The sequence below is a fragment of the Sesamum indicum genome, linkage group LG12 (assembly GCF_000512975.1).
Source record: "Sesamum indicum cultivar Zhongzhi No. 13 linkage group LG12, S_indicum_v1.0, whole genome shotgun sequence".
Classification (NCBI taxonomy): domain Eukaryota; kingdom Viridiplantae; phylum Streptophyta; class Magnoliopsida; order Lamiales; family Pedaliaceae; genus Sesamum; species Sesamum indicum.
In genome coordinates, this window is record NC_026156.1 from 5,725,957 (window position 1) to 5,743,511 (window position 17,555).

Here is a 17,555-nt window from a genome sequence, read left to right on the forward strand (position 1 = left end):
AACAATATTATGATATAACTTGAGGACCCGAATGTAAGTTAGAATATACATTCATATTCCATTAGTCTTTTATACAATAATTCATAATGTAGAATAACAGAGAATTCAATGCGCGCATTGAAACCCTTTTAAAGAATAACATAAGACTGTTCACATGTGGTAAACTATATTACGTTTTGTTGAATTGAATAAAAAGTAAATAGGACGAATCTATTCGCGGTAAATTAAATTCTACCTAAAGTGCATTCATTACATCATCGCAATAAACCACGCCAACTACTTAGATACATCATAATGATGTGCACACCCTGGCCTATAGCACAAAATTGGTCAGCGCTGCAGAGACCGATGCTAGCATTATACTTCAATAGGCTCATAAATTAACAAAGAGTAATTTGGTGTGACCTACGAGCAATCAAAGAGCTTTACATTCGATGCCAACACCACATCACTCAAAAATGGACATCGGCGACGAATATCCTGAAAAGCAGCAGCCTCCATATCTTGCAAATAATCGTAGAAATAGCCAAGAGACTGAAATACTAAGCTCTGTGTTTCTTAATTAGGGCAGCCGCATCAATATCGGAGTACTCACCGGTAACCCTGAAAAAATAAAGTTTAACTCAAGGGGGTAATAAGGAGCATGAAATAGGCGCTACGCAGTGTAAATATATATGTAGCAACCTGAATAAGCTATTTGCCTGGATCGTCCATAACCTAAACAAGTGACTTGCATCAGGTGTTATATGAGGTGATCACATCAACTAGGGTTTTTGTGCTTACTCCAACAGTAAAAAGTCATAGCAGTTACCTTTCTCGAGTTACTACAGCATTAAATATGAGCTTTCAGCTCACAATGATTATCCTATATGCAATTCTGTTTCTTAATATGGGCGAAATTGGTCATCTAAATAGACATCCAAATTGGCGTTATAAAGTAAATAAAATCAGTAGATCCTCTTAGGTGACTTTAACAAAATATTTTACAGCACGTCAATTGTATCCTTACGTGGTATTGCTGCATCAGAAATCTAAAAAGGTATGATCAATTTAATATTATCTTTCGAGTGAGAAAAATGCACATCGATAAATATCATACCTGTTATATGACAAATAGGCATCACCAATTGTTCCTATGACTTTATTCCGTACTTTCCGCACACAAACCTGGAGGTACAAATGAGTGGCTAAGATTTGGTAACTGATGTCCAGTAGTATTAGGCTAGTAATAGTGTCACTAGTATGCAGACCTGAACTAGATCAACAGGACCAGCCTCTGGATCCCTGTTACGGTGGATAACAATTCCATTGTCACATTTGTTTATGAAGTGTGCACTCCCACTGATGTCATACATATTTGGAGGGCCCCCAATCCAATTATGCAACTACCAAAATAAGTTGAAAGAGTTATTACAAGAAAAATCACAAAGCAAATATGAAGGATTGCAATAGCCAACCTGTCTTGGATGAGCCACAAACCAAACATGGCATCCATGATGCTGAGCAAATCGTTTGATTTTTGTCAGCATCTGACTCACATACTCCGTCTCAGTCCTATTTGCATATCCATAAGAAAATAAGTCAAAGGAAATGTACAGATGAAGTATTATTGCAATAATGTTCACCAAAACCTCAATGCAAAGCATTGAAACATGAAGTTAGTTTGATGAAGATCTCAAAGAGGGAGGGAAAAGGATATGGTTAGATAATCAAAGGCCACCTCAAAATTAATCAAAATGGGTTTTTTCTTGTTGGGTTTCTGGAAGAAATAGCAACTGAAATTAGCTGTTATTGGTAAATTTTACAGCACCAAGGAGAAATAAACATCAAATTGTGGGTTGACTATTGATATTGATAGACAGACACACCCCCCCCCCCCAAAAAAAAAAATAAGAAAGAAGACCCCCCCCCCCCCCCAAAAAAAAAAATTAACAAAGAAAGAAAATTGAGAGAAGGTTACTGATAAACACGAGTACAAACTTCTACAAGATAAAATAAGAAGACTCACTGATTAGGAGGACGTTGATGATCAAGTTCATTATATGGATCAATTACAAGCCCGTTCACCCCATGACGCAGAACTGCTATTCTTGCAAGATCAAGAACCCAATTTATACTTGGAAGGCAATCATTCTCACACCTGTTTCATTAAGCATACACAGACCACACTCAAAAGAAGAAAACCTCATACAGCAAAATATTCCTCCCAGGATTTCAAAAAGACATGTCAATTGTCAGAAACATCATATCTAAGCTCCTAATCTGTGCTTACAACTTTACTTAAAATTAATAAATATATAACTTTACCATTCATGTGACACAGTTAATCATAATATTTTCACAAATCAGTAAACACGTGTTGCATTTTCCATATGAATGTAACTATGCATAAAAATCTATGTAAGAAACATGTGGATGTACGAAGCACAAACCTTATCAGAGAAAATGAATCACTGAGCCACTTCTTTCCTTGCTCTAATTCCTCAACGCTCATCCTCTCAACAGACTCCCCATATCTGTTTATTAGCAAGACAATGAACAAGTAATTAATCGAAATCTGCAACCTCTGAAAGAATGTATGAGTTATACTTATATAACAGTGACCATCTCTCATTCTCTAGGACCTAAAGCCTAGAGGCTAAAGGGATGCCGCAGATCTTGCAATATAGGCCAAAAAATTGCTAGATCTTTTCTCAAGCAAATATTGGAAATGTCAGCAACCACACAATCAGGAATGGCTTTCTCTCGGTGACCAGTAAAAAGAGACCTTATTTCTGGACAACTGAACCAAAAATTCTTGCAAAATCTAACCTTGCTGAAGAAAAAGAAAAGAGTGAAAATGTGAAATCATTTGAGATAATTTCTTATTATATGTGAATTCAGCACTTCACTTTAATTTAATCAAGCATGCAGTAATTTGACGATTCAGTACATAAAAAAGAATATGTAAACGCTGCAGATAACAACATATACTAGAAATAAAAAGCAATTCAAGGTATAAGAGAGGGATCGGTTTTCAGCTTTCAGCTTGTGAAAGAGTTGACAGTGCCCAAGATGACATTTGGCATGAACAACTTTGGTCCAAAAAGATTACTAAATTGGGTAATGACTTCCCCCAGCCATGAATTCGGATGCAACTCATGTAAAATGGACCATTACATACCTAACATCAAAGAAAGGCTTCCTAATATGTTTCTCCAAAAGTTTTCTTGCATGTTCTCGTACCTGGAAAACCATGAATCATGTAATGAGTAAGATAAATATACAAACTATGTATGTCCAAACTTCGGAAAAGTAAAACTCTGTTGAAGTGGAATGTATAAACTTGGTAAAGAAAATAAGTCAATTGTTAAATTATAACAGAACTTTTCACTTTTTTAGCATGACAGATACATCAATTATGTCACTAGTGCACCTCCAAAGCTTAGGCATAGTTCTGGAGAACTTTTATCAGCTTGTCACATCGACAAAAGGAAAAGGTAAAAAAACTTGAATAATAATATCAACAACAAGAATAATAATAAGAAGAAGAAGAAGAAGAATGAAAACAAAAAGAAAGAATAAGAAATAAATAGTTTATTTGACTTAACATTTTTCATATTTCACAGGAAATCACAACACGAAGTTAATTCACCAATGTTAATTGTCATCAGATGTACAGCACACCACTAACAAGTTTACAGGGATAAGACGCACGTATTAGGCATAGCTACCTACATAATAATACTTGCCAACAACTTTTAGCACATACCCTTTCAATGTTCCTGGTTAGAGAGCAAAGAGAACACATAATTTTAACGACAGTGAGACTCGGGGAACCACATTACCTTATTTTCCATAGAGCAAAGAGCAAATTTCCAACCAACACTATGGTTGATATTGCATAATAGAGCATCAATCCACTCACTCTTGCCTGAATTTGGAACTCCTGTGACAATTGTCAATTCTCCTGGCACCACCTGTCCCAAATTAGACAGTTGAAAAACTCGATGTTAACATGGAACAAAGATATCCATCCATCTTCGCATATCCTTATATTAGATTTCTCTAACAGCAGGCAATGAAATGACTTAGAACTTCCACGGCTACCACTTAGAAGCTAGAATTCATTAGTAGTAGATTAAACACAAATTAATTGTTGTGATTCATGTTTCATGAACTAAAAAGCCCCAGCTTATGTAAGACAACACATGCCATCAAATGAAAAACCAAGGGACCAGTGATTAAAAACAGCATCAATATGATACAATGTTTTCAATCAACAACATAGCACATTGACATCGCCACTTACATTATATAATTCATTGAGAGCCCTCCATCCAGTTGAAACACCAAGCTCGAAACCAAGCGACTGATGATAGTAGTCATCAATCTCATCAAAGTAATCTTTGAAATTGAACAGCCCTCTTATCGGATAAAGCTCAGCATTTTCAATTACTTCCCTCAGTGCATCAGGACCCATATACATAAGCACCTGTATTAACAAGACCGTCAATGTGGCAACTCAAGTGAACAAGTGCAGTAGGGACCACATCAAGACCACAACAGACGAGTAAGGCTCTAGTACAATATAAGATGTTTCTGAGAATGATCATGAAAGGAACATTTTCTTGTAAGCATTTAAAACATCAAAAATCTCTAAAACAGCATTCACGACAACACAAAAATAAAGATCAAATGGTTCCTATAAGTTAAACTCTGTGATCAAGAAACCAAGTTTCCTGGGATTGTCATCCACAAGATATATTATACAAGACAGCACAGTTCCATAATGTTGCAGCAAATTCATTCGCTTCCAGAACCAGAGAGCTTTCTTTTCTTTCCTTTTCTTTTTTGTGACTTAAGAACCAGAGAGCTAAAAAGGCTTAAAATAGACAAACTAAACACACAGATTCTACAAATTCAGAAATTGGATGTCCAACCTCATTTGCATCTTTAAAACTTTCAGAGTCATTCTTTTTTGGCCATTTGACTCTCCAACACCTGAATGACAGCAACCAATAAACCTCAGATTTATTGAATTTAATAGAGACCATAAGCATGGTAATACATTATATATATGGGGATAGGCATCAGAAACCTCTCCCTCCCCAAGCGCCTTGCAAGTTCTTCAGCTAAGGCTTGACCAGGAGGATCACCATCAGTGGCAAGAATTATGCGAGATGCCTTAAGAACATCAGAAAATCAAATGCTCACATTTAGCCATTTGCCTGTGCAATTTAAAAAAAATTAAAAGGAAGTTACTTAATGAACCTTCGCCGTGTAATCTTTGCAGTTCCATAGATATTTATACTTCGTGTCCTAGCTTCAAAAAAGATGAAAAGACAATTAGCAACCTCAATAAGTTGAGAGAATATTTCATGTCATAACAACAAACACTGTAGTTCTTCCACCACTGATTTAAACTATATTACATTGGAAACCTCGAAATGGCATAACAGTTACGTAGAGCAACTGCATATGACAAGGAACAACCAATATCTGTCAGCTACAAGACAAAGGTATTGTTCTACCCTTAAACTTAGAAAAACTTGAACTCTACTTCTAGCGCTGCGGTAAAAAATTGTGCCACAGATGATGCTAGAGACAAGCAGCATATTCCTAAGGTAGGTAGAAATATAATATTAAATGAGTCAAACACAATTGATATTGATGCACGGATACAACGAAAAACACGGGAGATCTTAACAAAATCAATTGCATATTGCAAACATGCAGTTATCAAAAACTTCGAATCTCCAAAGGATAAATTTGTTAAAACTAAGGAAAAAGTGGACATAGTGGAATGCTACTTCAGAAATACAGCTAGACAGATACCTCTTCCTCTGAGGGCAATGCCTTATTTGAGACTTTTGGAGGGGCACCATCAGGAACACTCACACAGTTTTTGAAGCCAGCCTCTTCCATTGCAAGCTTGTCCATTTCACCCTCAACCTTAAAGAAACAGATCAGTAAAGTAATGAGGTGCGGCTCAAATTATTGTAAGTTTGTAACTGAATGCAGCCAGCTGTAGTGATTACAATGATGATATCACTTGCTTCCTTTATATCATCCAGCCCGTAGAAGATCTTTTCAGTATCGGCTTCCTGTATTACCACGTAGCATTATCAGATGTACAGTGCAGAAGCATCTAATTACATTATTGTCATTCAAAGAAATGTCCGCAATAGGAATATTTTCTTTTTCATTTTTGCATGGGGAGGTAAATATCAAAGACAGAAGTATATATAACCAAAACTCGGCCACAAACCAAGAACCATCAGATAAATATACCTGCCAAAACTTTTTGGTAATATCACGATACTTGCAGCTTACAAGCTCACCATTTCTTCGATAGGTGAATGCAATAACAATCTGCCCAAACATCATCACTAGAAGTTAGGCAGAAAATCAGCACATAATTTTAAAAGCTATTTAAATGCAGAAGTCTCTGAGGCGGGTTCTCTAAGAAGGGCTCAAAACTTCCATCAACAAGCAAAGCATTGAGGAGTCGAACTCTATAGTAATGTGAACAGAAAGATTATTTTAGACATAATAAATATAACAGTGCCGTATTCTAGTAGGGGAAAAAATATCTATGCACCTGATTCCCTGTTCTTTTCTGCAAGACAGCATTTCTTCGTAATGTTTCTCCAGATATCATGCGCTCAGCAAAATATGCAAGTAGCTGGAAGAAAAGTAAAAAATCAATAAGTTATGTATGTTGGTTGATGCATGGAATAACAGAAACTCAAGAGAAGGAATGTAGATTCATATAAAGCAAAAAGGATCCAATAACTTACCCAGAAAAGAAAAAGGTACAGTCCAATATATTTGTTGCTAAACCTGAAATAGTTGTTGCATATTTTTAAAGTGGATAGCTTGCATCAAGCTGGACAAGACACTGCAACTCGCATTTTCTACCCTATTTGTCACTATCAGTCACTTGACTACTTCACAACGCCATCCCAATAGTTTGCTAATTGTGGCTTTATAGGGCTCCCAATGTAACTTTCATCATCATTATAAAAGAGAGAAGAACGAAATTTTTCCGAAATACTTGTCCTTATAAGGTGGAGTTTTCAATTAAAAGCTTTTATTAGTTGGCTCAAAGAGAAATTTTGCAACATGTCCAAACAGGAGACTAACATACACCACTAGTGAAACAAACTTTCATGCCTGACTAGCTTAAAACTAGGTTAAACCAATATAGGTATTATATAGACACATCATCTGATTCTCCAACATCAAAGATTTTCTAAACATGCCGTTAATCCCACAGTGGATAGAAAGAATTCCACAATCAAAATTTTTTAGACTTCATCAGCAAATAAAATCAAGAGGAGGTAACTTCTCAAGCAGGTTTTCAAAACAAGTTGATAATACTGTTCAACATGTCAGCAGAAAAGCACTCCATTAGTGAATATATTAACAATAACTACCTCATTACACAAAGGTTCAAGTCCCAAACTCTCCTCTGTGATTATTCTAGTTGCCTGCTTTATTCTGGTGATCTTACTCATTGTTTCAAAAGTCGATCTAACATCTGCATACGCCTGAAATCACAAGGGGACGAGCAAATGTGAATAGCATCACTAGAAGTGTTCATCTTGCTTGATTCAAAAGCTTACACGAGTAGTGCCCTTCCACCCGCATTTAGCCCGAAAGCAGGTCCATACTGCCGCCGACCTATGACATACAGGCAACTATTGGCAACACATAACATTGCAACTGAACTGAACATACAAAGAATATGAAAATTCAAAATAGGCAATAAGTTATGAACATATAATAAAGGGAAGTACCCATCCTCTGTGATATGTAGAGATAAGCTCTTCTCCTCCGAGTCCCCACCTTTACACTATAAAATCAACAAAGCCATTAAGAGAATGAAACAAATGATAGGCATAAGAACAGCCCAATGTTTGTGTTTACAATCCCTACAACATAACCCAGCATATTTCAGATTTTACTCTTATCAAAATTAAAGAATCTCATTGACAAGAAGAAGGATATAAAGATTTATTTCAGCATTCTACAATTGTGAAAACGCCTAAAATATTGGAGGAACTTTTTAATCCTCATAACCTCAGGGTGCTAGGTAAAAGGCTAGTCGCATTAACAAGGTCCTCTCCTCTGAAAGAGCTGTAAGTGCCATTCATGTTAAATGTCTCCTTTTGTACATTCTTAAAGTAGGTTTATCAATTTATCATATCTAAGAAACTTAGTTGCACTCATGCATACAGAGAGAGAGAGAGGGATTTTACACATCAGAAACAATTTACATCAATTCCTGCAAACAAGTGGCACAGCAGTATGCTCTCAAGTAATATATTATCTGAAAGCAATCTACAGGAATACCTTTAATGTAAAAATGCAAAATGCTGATCTCTCACCTCACATTTTAAGGGAAATTCTATTGGATTCAGGCTATACTTGCAGAAACTATGAGCAAACCCCATGTAAATTTTTTCTTTGAACTTCATAAAGTGCCATTTTAGACCCAAAAGCTATTCCCTCCTAAACACGGATATATTGCAGTATTATGTATCACATTATGCAGGAGCTAACTCATATGAAGAATGAAATTCAGGAACAAAAAGTGCCACATCAGAAGAAAATCATTTATTTTATTTGTTTGCTTTTGTCCATTCCACTCTGCCATATTTCATGCAAGAAAATAGTACAGTTGGAAAGTAATTGTCGGATTCAGTAACAGGAAAAATCTCAGTTACCACATATGCTAAGCTATCCAGAACAATAAATTGAACAATGTTAAATATTTCTCTAAAGAAAAACATCCAAAACAGCATACGCTTGGACAAAGCAAACCGTTGTATTGCCCCGGCATACAAGCATTCCCATCAAATCCAATTTCCTGCAACTTCTTTCGTAGCATGATAAGAAGTTTCTCATCCACCAATTGCTTCTCCAGAGTCTCAACATCAACAGCGGGGACTACACAATCAAATTTAAAGAAGTATTTAGGAAACAGGTATGAGAATGCAAATACTATTGTGTTGATATCACCAGCCTGCAAATCTCCAGGTGCATCTACCAGTAAATTTATAGCATTCTTTGTTTTGAGGAGATAGGTACCATCCCACTTACACATCCAAACATATGACTCATCTAGAAAACAAGCCAATCCTTTTCACTGCTAAATCTTATTGGTGTAATGTACAACTCCAATTCAAGTATCACCATAAGTTGTGCCTCGGTCGAGACTGTCTTTGCTCACCAATAAGAAAATATGTCTAATAATAATAAAGAAATAAGGAATAAGTATGCAACGAACTGAACCCAAAAAGGGACAAAGAAACTCCAGAACCAAACCTTCTCACCTTAAACCCACCCACCAAAAGAAAGAAGTTAAGAAAAAAAAAGAAGTAGAAGAAGAGCATGCAAGAAGAAAAGAAACTTTAAGCAATAGAATAGTTGAATCCCGCCGTTCCTTTCCACAACAAAAGAAAGAAAGTTCAAGAAGTAGAAAACTAGCAAAAGTACTCCAACATTGTTTATCAACGTCCCAAGAAAATATTAAAGATTGTTCGAAGAAAACAATCAGAACAACAAACAATCACGTCATCGAAAGGGAAAAGCACTTACTCGGTCTAGGAATGGGCATGGCGTTGTAGGGGGTATAACTGTAGCGGGACGCCCTCTGATAAACTGGAGAAAAGTGTCTCGGTGAAGAAAAAGTAATAAAGTTTTTAGACGGAGTGGCGGAAGAGTTGAAGAGCAGAAAATTCTTGGAGCCCATGAAAAAAATTCTGGTACTAGTTGAATTAGGGCAGAAGAAGAGTTTTCTCTGGGGTGAAAGAAGCATGTCTTCGCGCCTCAAGATTTTTCTTGTTAGAAACAGAAAGCAGAAGAAGGGGTTTGAATTTCCATGGAGGGTTTTGAGAAAAACGAAGAGGTGATTGTTTTGCCTCTTTGAATTTTCAGATTCTAAAATACAAAATGCAGCAAACTTAACCCCTTCTCCCTCCCATCGGCCTCGGCCCCCTTCTTTGTTCTATACATTATACATTTTTTGGGCAATTTCCAGCCCAAACAAAAAATGTAGCCAACCCGAAGAAAAAGGTAGCGGCCCAAATCAACATAAGTTCACAACATTTTTGGGGCAATTTCCGAGGATGGAGTATACTGAGAGCTATTGCTATCCAGTATGAGGTCTACTAAGGACATTGCTGAAGTATAAAAGAGTAAATAACTTGTACCTTTTTTCTTATTAAAATATCTTCTTCTTTTTAGGTCTACTAAGGACAATACTGAAGACTCATAACATGCAAAGTAATAATGTCCAGTATGGAATGTGCTGAACCAATAAATTAAGAAAACTCTACTTATTACTAAAATTATCCATTTTTGGTTTCTCTTGGGTCAAAATATACACATCAACATGCATGAGCATTGTTGGGTTCCTTTTTCAGGTGAAATAAACAAATAAAATATGTATTACAAAAATTAGAAGGCCCAAGAAGAATTTATAAAGATCCACACATCTCCCAGGTTATCAATCTAAACTTTGCATCTGATACAATTCAGCGTTGTCAATTGCATCTCTTAGAGCATCCGCACCCAAATACTCGAGTACCTGTGTTGATGTCAACACTAATCAATCTAGGAATGACAGTTAGATGGATTAGATGAAAAAAACGATTAGGTATGACAAGGAGTCGGGTCGGTTTTGGGTCTGGATGAGACCCGGAACCATTGCCATCCCTAATTGTTGTTTAAAAGATAAGTTTCACAAAACAATAGGAGAACAAACTTCAAACCTCGTTTGCATCTTTGAAAGAGTTTGCCTCATCTTTCTTCGGCCAATGTACTCGCCAACATCTAACAATCATCAAAAGGAAAACAAGAAATTAGGTAATGAGCAATCGTACATGTAAGGAAAAGAATATCAGCCTAGGAATTTAGAACATTATACAGAAAAGTCCTTGTGTTTCGAAAAGTAACCAAGGATCCTCAAATGTGTTTAATAGATGCAATTAAATATCTAAGTGTTGCTTCAAAACTAAATGAAACAAGAAACCTTTCCCGCCCAAGACGACGAGCAAGCTCCTCAGCTAAAGATTGGCCAGGTACATCACCATCAGTTGCCAAGATTATTCGAGAGGCCTGATGAGGATTGAAAAGTCAAGTAATATAGGAAAGGTTTCCAACCTAATTTGGAGGAACATACACAGATATTCAAGATTTTCAACCTTGTCCAAATAATCCTCGCAGTTCCATAGGTATTGGAAGCGGGTGTCCTGAAGTGATAAGAATACAAAGGCATCTATAAATTACACATACATTAAGAACTAGAAAAGCAACAGCAAATTACTTGTGAGCTAACAAGAATCATAAGATGTCGACCGAACCTTCTCTGGAGATGGAATTTCTTTGAGCGAAACGGTTTGTGGTGCACCGCTAGGAACGCTAACACAGTTGCAATAACCAGCTTCTTCCAAGGATAGCTTGTCTATTTCACCTTCAACCTATGATCACAAAAAAGCCGAACAGTGATAATCAGGCATAAGCAGATGCATCTATAAGTAGCAGTGAGTGTCCAAGTGATTACTATTATGATCTCGTCTGCCTCAGCAATGTCGTCAAGTCCATAAAGATACTTTTCTGTATTTCTTTCCTGAAAATTGAAGGACCAAAATCATTTAATAGTAAGAATGAAATTAGATTCTACTCATTTGAAAATTATGAACCAAAAGGGAGATTCAAGAAAGAATAATGCTCTAAACAGTTTTTTAAGGTCAATCGATAATAGTTTGTGAATGTGAGAGGGAAGATCCCTTGGCCAGCATCGAGAATTAATTATAAGATATCTCTGCAAGAATACTAATTACCAAACAGCTTACTAAAACAAACTTGAGGCACTTAAAACAAATTGCTTTTACAATTTCCATTGACATTCATCACAGGTACGGAAAAATCAGTGCTATAAAAAAATACCTGCCAATACCTCTTTTCGATGGTCCGGTACTTGCAGCCTACAAGGTGTCCATTTTGCCTATAAGTGAAGGCAATGATTTTCTGCATTGGAACAAAGAAAACTAGCAAAGAGTTAACCAGACATACAACCCAAACCTTTCCAGACATACAAGCCACTACAAAAATCCTATGTGGTCTCCATGTGTGCATACAACTAAAAATTACACGTCCCTTCTGCATTCAGTCACCTCGCCGTCAACTAAAAGTTTAGTTGAAATGCAAGTCTAGGTATGTATATTCAAATTTGGTAGCAAACTATCAACATTTCACTCCCTTTTCACGTAAGGACATGTGTTTAAGTTTCAAAAGTATACTTCCATGCTTGTTTCAACCTGACATTAGATATAAAAAGTAATATTTCAACAACTCAACAGTTTCTTGCACCCTTGCACCAGCCCCCACTTGATTGTTATGTTGGCTTTACCATGCTCTATATTAAAGAACCCCAATTGCTGAACCCTACAAAACTTATTGTTCTCCAACATATTAATGCTACAACTAGAGTTTCTGCAGGGGGTACTCCCCCTGTCATACAATCAATTTGCTTCTTTGAAGTTTCAATAAAGGTTTCATTTGATATCTTCAGTTATGCAATAAGCATTGGTATCATACAAAATCATAATGCAGCACTATAATCATTGAAACACCATGGCAGAATTTGATCAAAAAATTGGTAATTTTGCAAAGAACTAGAAAATGAGACCATAGGATCTGTGAAAGAAGGGTATGTGAAAAAGTCATTCACTTACCTGATCACCAGCAACTTGCATAACTTTATTTCTCTCCAGTGTTTCCTTCGATATCATTCTCTCAGCAAAGTAAGCAAGCAACTGAAGCATAACAAAACTTGAGTATGTCATCCATGAAAAGAATGCTCATTAATTAAGAGGCACTGCTTAGTCTCGTAGCATATGGATACTAGTCTACCCCATACGGGTAACATCAGCAAATGATGTAATTAGTGACCTTATAGAATTTCGTTATTCATCCAAATGCATTGACCACCATCCATTAAAGGTAAAAGTCTGCTGGTAAGAAGTGATTGTGGTACCTCATTTCCCAGCATTTGTAGCCTTAGACTTTCCATTGTCAACGGCCAAGAGGAAGTGAGTTTTCCATGTCGGCCGACAACAGGATAGGCCTTTTTGGTGTCTGCAAAGACCTGCAACGGAAGTTATCATCTGCAGAAAGGATATGACTTCAAGGTTCAAAAGACTAGAAAAGACAAAAAGAAATGTAAATTGACCTTGCCAGCCCATCCACATTGTAAATTGAAACACCTCCATAACGCATAACTCCTGACATTTGATAAGAATAAATGTATCAGAACAATCATTTTGGATTGTATAAATGAATTGAATCTGCTAATTACCAGTTCCGGTTTATGTGAAAAGACAGACTCCTGTGAATCGATTTTCCACCTTTACACTGATTTGAAAGAAGAATCCCCATCAACACTAGTAGTTAAGATACACAAAACAGAGTCGTGACAGTGACTGAAAAATCCATCAACACTAATGAACAGTTACTTTTCTGTGCCTCACAAAAACACACAGAGAATAGAATCTTGATAAAATATCTTCCCAAGTCTTGTTCGAATTTTCCTGATTACGTTCATTCAAGGTTCAAGAACGCCCAAGAAAATCCAAGAAACTAAATTAGACAAAAGAAAATGATACCTTGGGACAATATAAGTGATCATATACGCCAGGCGTACAAGAATCAGAGTTTATTCCAAGGGCCTCAATTTTTTGCTTCAGTTTGGCAAAAGCAGTTTTCCCTTCCTCTTCCTCTCCCTCTTCCTCGCCCACATCAGCTTTGACTTCCAACAAGAGAGATGGGCAAAAAGAACCAAGGCATTATGTCTCTAAAGCAGTATAAAAAGAGTGAAACAATTTGAGGAAGATAGTGAGTAAAGAAACCTGTTGGTTTGGCTGACCGGGGATTACAAAAAGACCTGAACCCATTACTGCGCAGCGAAATTCTCCATAAAGATTGGAGAGAATGGAGTAAGAAATTATTGGGACGGTCTATAGACGGTAAATCTGATGAAGTGTTCGGGGCCAAAAGGCAAGGCCGCTGAAATAGTGGTGCGCGGAGGCGCGCCTGAAGAGGCATTTCAAGTGATTATCTATTATGCTACTGTTGCACTGTTTCTTGAAATTCTGGGGGAAAGTGGGAAACAAACTAACGTAGCTGGTTCCACTATTCCTGTTCGTTTTCGAACAGCGTTTTCCTGTCGTTTAACCAGGTCTCTTGGATTTAGTAAAATTTGGGAAAAATACAATTTAGTCCTGTAATATAAAATAATAATTTTTCTTTTATATTTTTTATATTATAGCAATTTATTCGTTTATTTTTTTAAAAAAAAGAGTAATTTACTCTATTACAATTACATGGGAGAAAATTGCATTAAACCCAATAATACAAATTTTAATTAATTATATTAATTAAAACTAAATAGAGCGATAACAAAAAAATATTAATAAAGAAAAGGATAATTAAACCGCTTGTCGTACAATAACTGGTGTAAATATATATATACATATAGACACCTTTTGAATAATTACATATATAATAATTGCATATATTATATATGTCGTACAATAACTGGTGTAAATATATATATATACATATAGACACCCTTCGAATAATTACATATATAATATTCATGAGATTTGCTTCTATGTTCATCCACTAGTTAAAATCTATTGAATGTGTGGACATTACCAAAAGAAATTAGAGAAAAAAGATCGTATTTATCCTCAATTGATTATTGATTTATCACAAGTCAAACAAATATTTTTAATCAAACTACCAAGATATATTTTCAGTTTTATAAGAGTACTTCCGTTAAAAAAATAATTTGATATGCAACAAGTCGATATTAAAATAATGAAGGGTGGATATCGATTTTCATTCAGTTTTTTGATAATATTAATAAATTTAATTATTTTTTTTAATTAAAAAATATATTTATTATATAAAAGCAAATTTTTAAGACAATAAATATAATTTATCAAATCATAAAATCTATGCAATTACTCTCAATCTTCACAAGGAGGGTGGCATAATTATCCCTAAAAAGATGAAGTAGAACACTAGAATTAGAGACAGATAAGAAATAAAGCTTGAATATCATAAATAAGTGAAGAAAATACACAAGGAAAACTCCCTGTAACTTCGTTTACTTCAGCCGCAAACCGCTGCCAAACTGCCTGCAACCGCCGCGGCTACGTTTTACAGTTTGCTCTAAGATGCAAAATCATCAGCATTTATGCGGACACCCATATTGTCTCAATGGCTTCCATCTCTGCAGATTCTCTTCATCTCTTGACTGCACTTTTATCAATCTCAATTCCTGTAATATTTACAGCGACAGTGGTTGAGGACCTCGACAACTTGCAGCCACCGCCAGACTTCAACTCCACAATTATCAACAACTGCCTCAGAAACCCTTCTCTCAGATACTGCAACTCAACCCCTTTTGATCTTCACCAAATTTTCAAGTCCACCATTGTTGCAAGCCATTTATGCAACATTTCCAGTAATCCCAACTGCGTCGAATCCTTTCCCAAAATTGACCTTCACTCCCAACCGAAAATAGCACCGCTTTATCTATCTTTCACCTTCTTCTGGAAATACTGCCCCTTAACCATACTATCCATTGATCTCTCCAACAATTCTCTCAAGGGTAATTTCCCAACTGATGTTTTTTACTGTTCTCAAATCCAGGCCCTGGATTTGAGCCACAATAACCTTTCTGGTGATCTGCCTATTCACAACTTTTCCCTGTTGGAAAATCTCACGTTTCTTAACTTATCTTATAATGACTTTACTGAGTGTAGAATCTCTGATTCACACTTTTTCGAGCGTTTCAATTCGACGAGTTTCGTTCGTTCGGGTCTTGTTCCGAATCACAAAGAGTTCAGGATCAAGGCTGTGCTTCTATTGGTTGGTTTTCCAGTTCTTGTGTTAGTAATGGTGGTTTTCTGGGGTTGGCTCTGTTTCTTTCGGAGGCGCAACAGACACATGTTTACGCCGTCAATTCTCAAGGCAGCAACTGATGGATTTTCAGTAAGAAATTTGGTGGGGAGAAATGGTAGAGCTAGTGTATACAGAGGAGTATTGAGGGATGGAAGTGAAGTAAGAGTTGAGATTTATCTGGATACAATGTCAATAGAGAATCGAAGGAGATTCGTCGAACATTGCAAGATTCTTGTTCAGTTACAGCATAAGAACATAGTCCCTGTATTGGGGTGGTGCGATAGCCGTAGATTGATGGCCATTGTAACTGAATGGGTAGATGGACAGAACATTGAGACATGGCTTTCAACATGTAATCCTCCATGGAAGCAAAGGGTACAAGTAATATTAGGAATTGCGGCAGGGGTTTGTTATTTGCATGAAGAATGGCCACAGGTTGGGTACAACCTCAAAACAAGAAACATGATGCTGTCTGTAGATGGAGAACCGCTCATAACAAGGTTCAAATTACTTGATGATCATCACAGCAGCACAAAGAGTAAGTCCCAACTATGATTTATTAGTCATATACATTTTATGGTTTACCCATCTTAATAGTGCTAAATTCATGTTAAACTGTCGTGGTTGCATGCAGAAACATATGAGTTTGGAATGTTCATGTTGGAGATAGTTACAAATAGGAGGGCCGCGAAAGAGCTTGAAAAGTCTGTAGACATTGTTGAGTGGGTGAAATCGAATTACCCTGATAACGTGGAGAATGTGATTGACAAGAGAATGAAGAAGAGGGTAGAGATTGTTTCTGAGGCAGCAGAGGTTCTTGAATTTGGATTGACATGCATAGATGTATCAAAAAGCCATCAACCGAGCTGGGATAGAATCTGTGATCTTCTATCAGACATTTCCTCAACGGCAATATCTTCAGCATCAGGGGACCGTAAGACTTCCCGTGTAGAGAGAGGCGGCAGAGACCGTCAGCATGTGCATCACAGAGGAGTTGAATAACTTTTAAGCATTACTGCTATAATTAGCCCATATGTATGCAACATGTAAACTCAAAACACTCAAAAGCCTCAGTTATGCAACAACATTTCCAGGAACGCTTATCTAATTACATGTTCTCCGGGTACTGATCACTTGCTGATGATTAATAATCCATCAGGAGAAGACGAGGATCTAATCCGCATCAGCAGTGCGTAATCATCTGTTTTTAACAGAAAAAGAATTTCTTGTTATTACCGCACATCATCAGTATGTATTAATTATGTACACAAATTGTTCTCTGCACAATGTATATGAGCACGCAGTTTTTACCTATTAACAGACTGAAATTCAATATTAAGAACCTAAATTAATGCCTCTTGCAAACTACGTTAAAATTCTTCTGAAATTAATGCTATATTTCATCTCATTAAGAATAAAAACATTAAACTACCAAAACTTTTAGTTACGTTTTTTTTCCTTGGTTTTATTAATAGTCCTATTTCAAGGTTAAAAAAAAAACAAAAACATCTACATAGGCTACAATGGTAATTAATTAAAAAGAATGAGAAAGTTTCATTTTTTTAGAACTTGTAGGTCATGAAGTAACG

The 17,555-nt window shown here is 36.3% G+C and overlaps 3 protein-coding genes across 5 annotated transcripts; 1 reads left to right on the forward strand and 2 right to left on the reverse strand.

Moving 5' to 3' along the window:
* On the reverse strand, window positions 42–9,691 carry LOC105175814 (twinkle homolog protein, chloroplastic/mitochondrial). Of its 2 annotated transcripts, none has more exons than XM_011098405.2 (21): window positions 9,589–9,691; window positions 8,795–8,937; window positions 7,785–7,840; window positions 7,611–7,668; window positions 7,422–7,535; window positions 6,584–6,667; window positions 6,274–6,354; window positions 6,021–6,086; window positions 5,818–5,934; window positions 5,254–5,301; window positions 5,081–5,166; window positions 4,923–4,983; window positions 4,292–4,474; window positions 3,828–3,959; window positions 3,164–3,225; window positions 2,433–2,516; window positions 2,009–2,140; window positions 1,458–1,554; window positions 1,251–1,385; window positions 1,100–1,167; window positions 42–603 (listed from the first exon to the last, which is right to left on the reverse strand). In XM_011098405.2, exons 1-21 carry the CDS (start codon window positions 9,605–9,607, stop codon window positions 543–545), a joined length of 1,887 nt encoding a protein of 628 aa, XP_011096707.1. In that variant the 5' UTR covers window positions 9,608–9,691; the 3' UTR covers window positions 42–542. The 2 variants fall into 2 exon arrangements, with proteins under 2 accessions (XP_011096707.1, XP_020553973.1); XM_020698314.1 differs by lacking the exon at window positions 42–603 and adding an exon at window positions 619–717.
* On the reverse strand, window positions 10,307–14,206 carry LOC105175815 (primase homolog protein). Of its 2 annotated transcripts, XM_011098407.2 has the most exons (13): window positions 13,902–14,206; window positions 13,659–13,801; window positions 13,352–13,407; window positions 13,226–13,277; window positions 13,031–13,141; window positions 12,729–12,809; window positions 11,941–12,021; window positions 11,555–11,620; window positions 11,355–11,471; window positions 11,196–11,243; window positions 11,024–11,109; window positions 10,764–10,824; window positions 10,307–10,579 (listed from the first exon to the last, which is right to left on the reverse strand). In XM_011098407.2, the coding sequence occupies exons 1-13, from the start codon at window positions 14,095–14,097 to the stop codon at window positions 10,499–10,501; spliced, it is 1,179 nt and encodes a 392-aa protein (XP_011096709.1). In that variant the 5' UTR covers window positions 14,098–14,206; the 3' UTR covers window positions 10,307–10,498. The 2 variants fall into 2 exon arrangements, with proteins under 2 accessions (XP_011096709.1, XP_011096710.1); XM_011098408.2 differs by lacking the exon at window positions 13,902–14,206 and having other exon boundaries at window positions 13,352–13,436; window positions 13,659–13,795.
* Window positions 15,216–17,260, forward strand: LOC105175816 (probable LRR receptor-like serine/threonine-protein kinase At4g30520). Its single transcript, XM_011098409.2, has 2 exons — window positions 15,216–16,504; window positions 16,601–17,260. Exons 1-2 carry the CDS (start codon window positions 15,280–15,282, stop codon window positions 16,966–16,968), a joined length of 1,593 nt encoding a protein of 530 aa, XP_011096711.1. The 5' UTR covers window positions 15,216–15,279; the 3' UTR covers window positions 16,969–17,260.

Bases quoted from the DNA above. Each gene is read 5' to 3' on its own strand.
- LOC105175814 (XM_020698314.1), bottom strand. The intron at 4,984-5,080 runs GTTTCTGATGCC...GCTGTCATTCAG, and splicing joins AGGCGCTTGGGGAGGGAGAG to GTGTTGGAGAGTCAAATGGC. The intron at 2,141-2,432 runs GTTTGTGCTTCG...TTAATGAAACAG, and splicing joins GATTCATTTTCTCTGATAAG to GTGTGAGAATGATTGCCTTC.
- LOC105175815 (XM_011098407.2), bottom strand. From the start codon at position 14,097: ATGCCTCTTCAGGCGCGCCTCCGCGCACCACTATTTCAGCGGCCTTGC. The intron at 11,244-11,354 runs GTTCGGTCGACA...TTATCACTTCAG, and splicing joins AAATTCCATCTCCAGAGAAG to GACACCCGCTTCCAATACCT. The intron at 10,580-10,763 runs GTTTGAAGTTTG...ACATCAACACAG, and splicing joins CTTTCAAAGATGCAAACGAG to GTACTCGAGTATTTGGGTGC.
- LOC105175816 (XM_011098409.2), top strand. From the start codon at position 15,280: ATGGCTTCCATCTCTGCAGATTCTCTTCATCTCTTGACTGCACTTTTA. The intron at 16,505-16,600 runs GTAAGTCCCAAC...GGTTGCATGCAG, and splicing joins TCATCACAGCAGCACAAAGA to AAACATATGAGTTTGGAATG.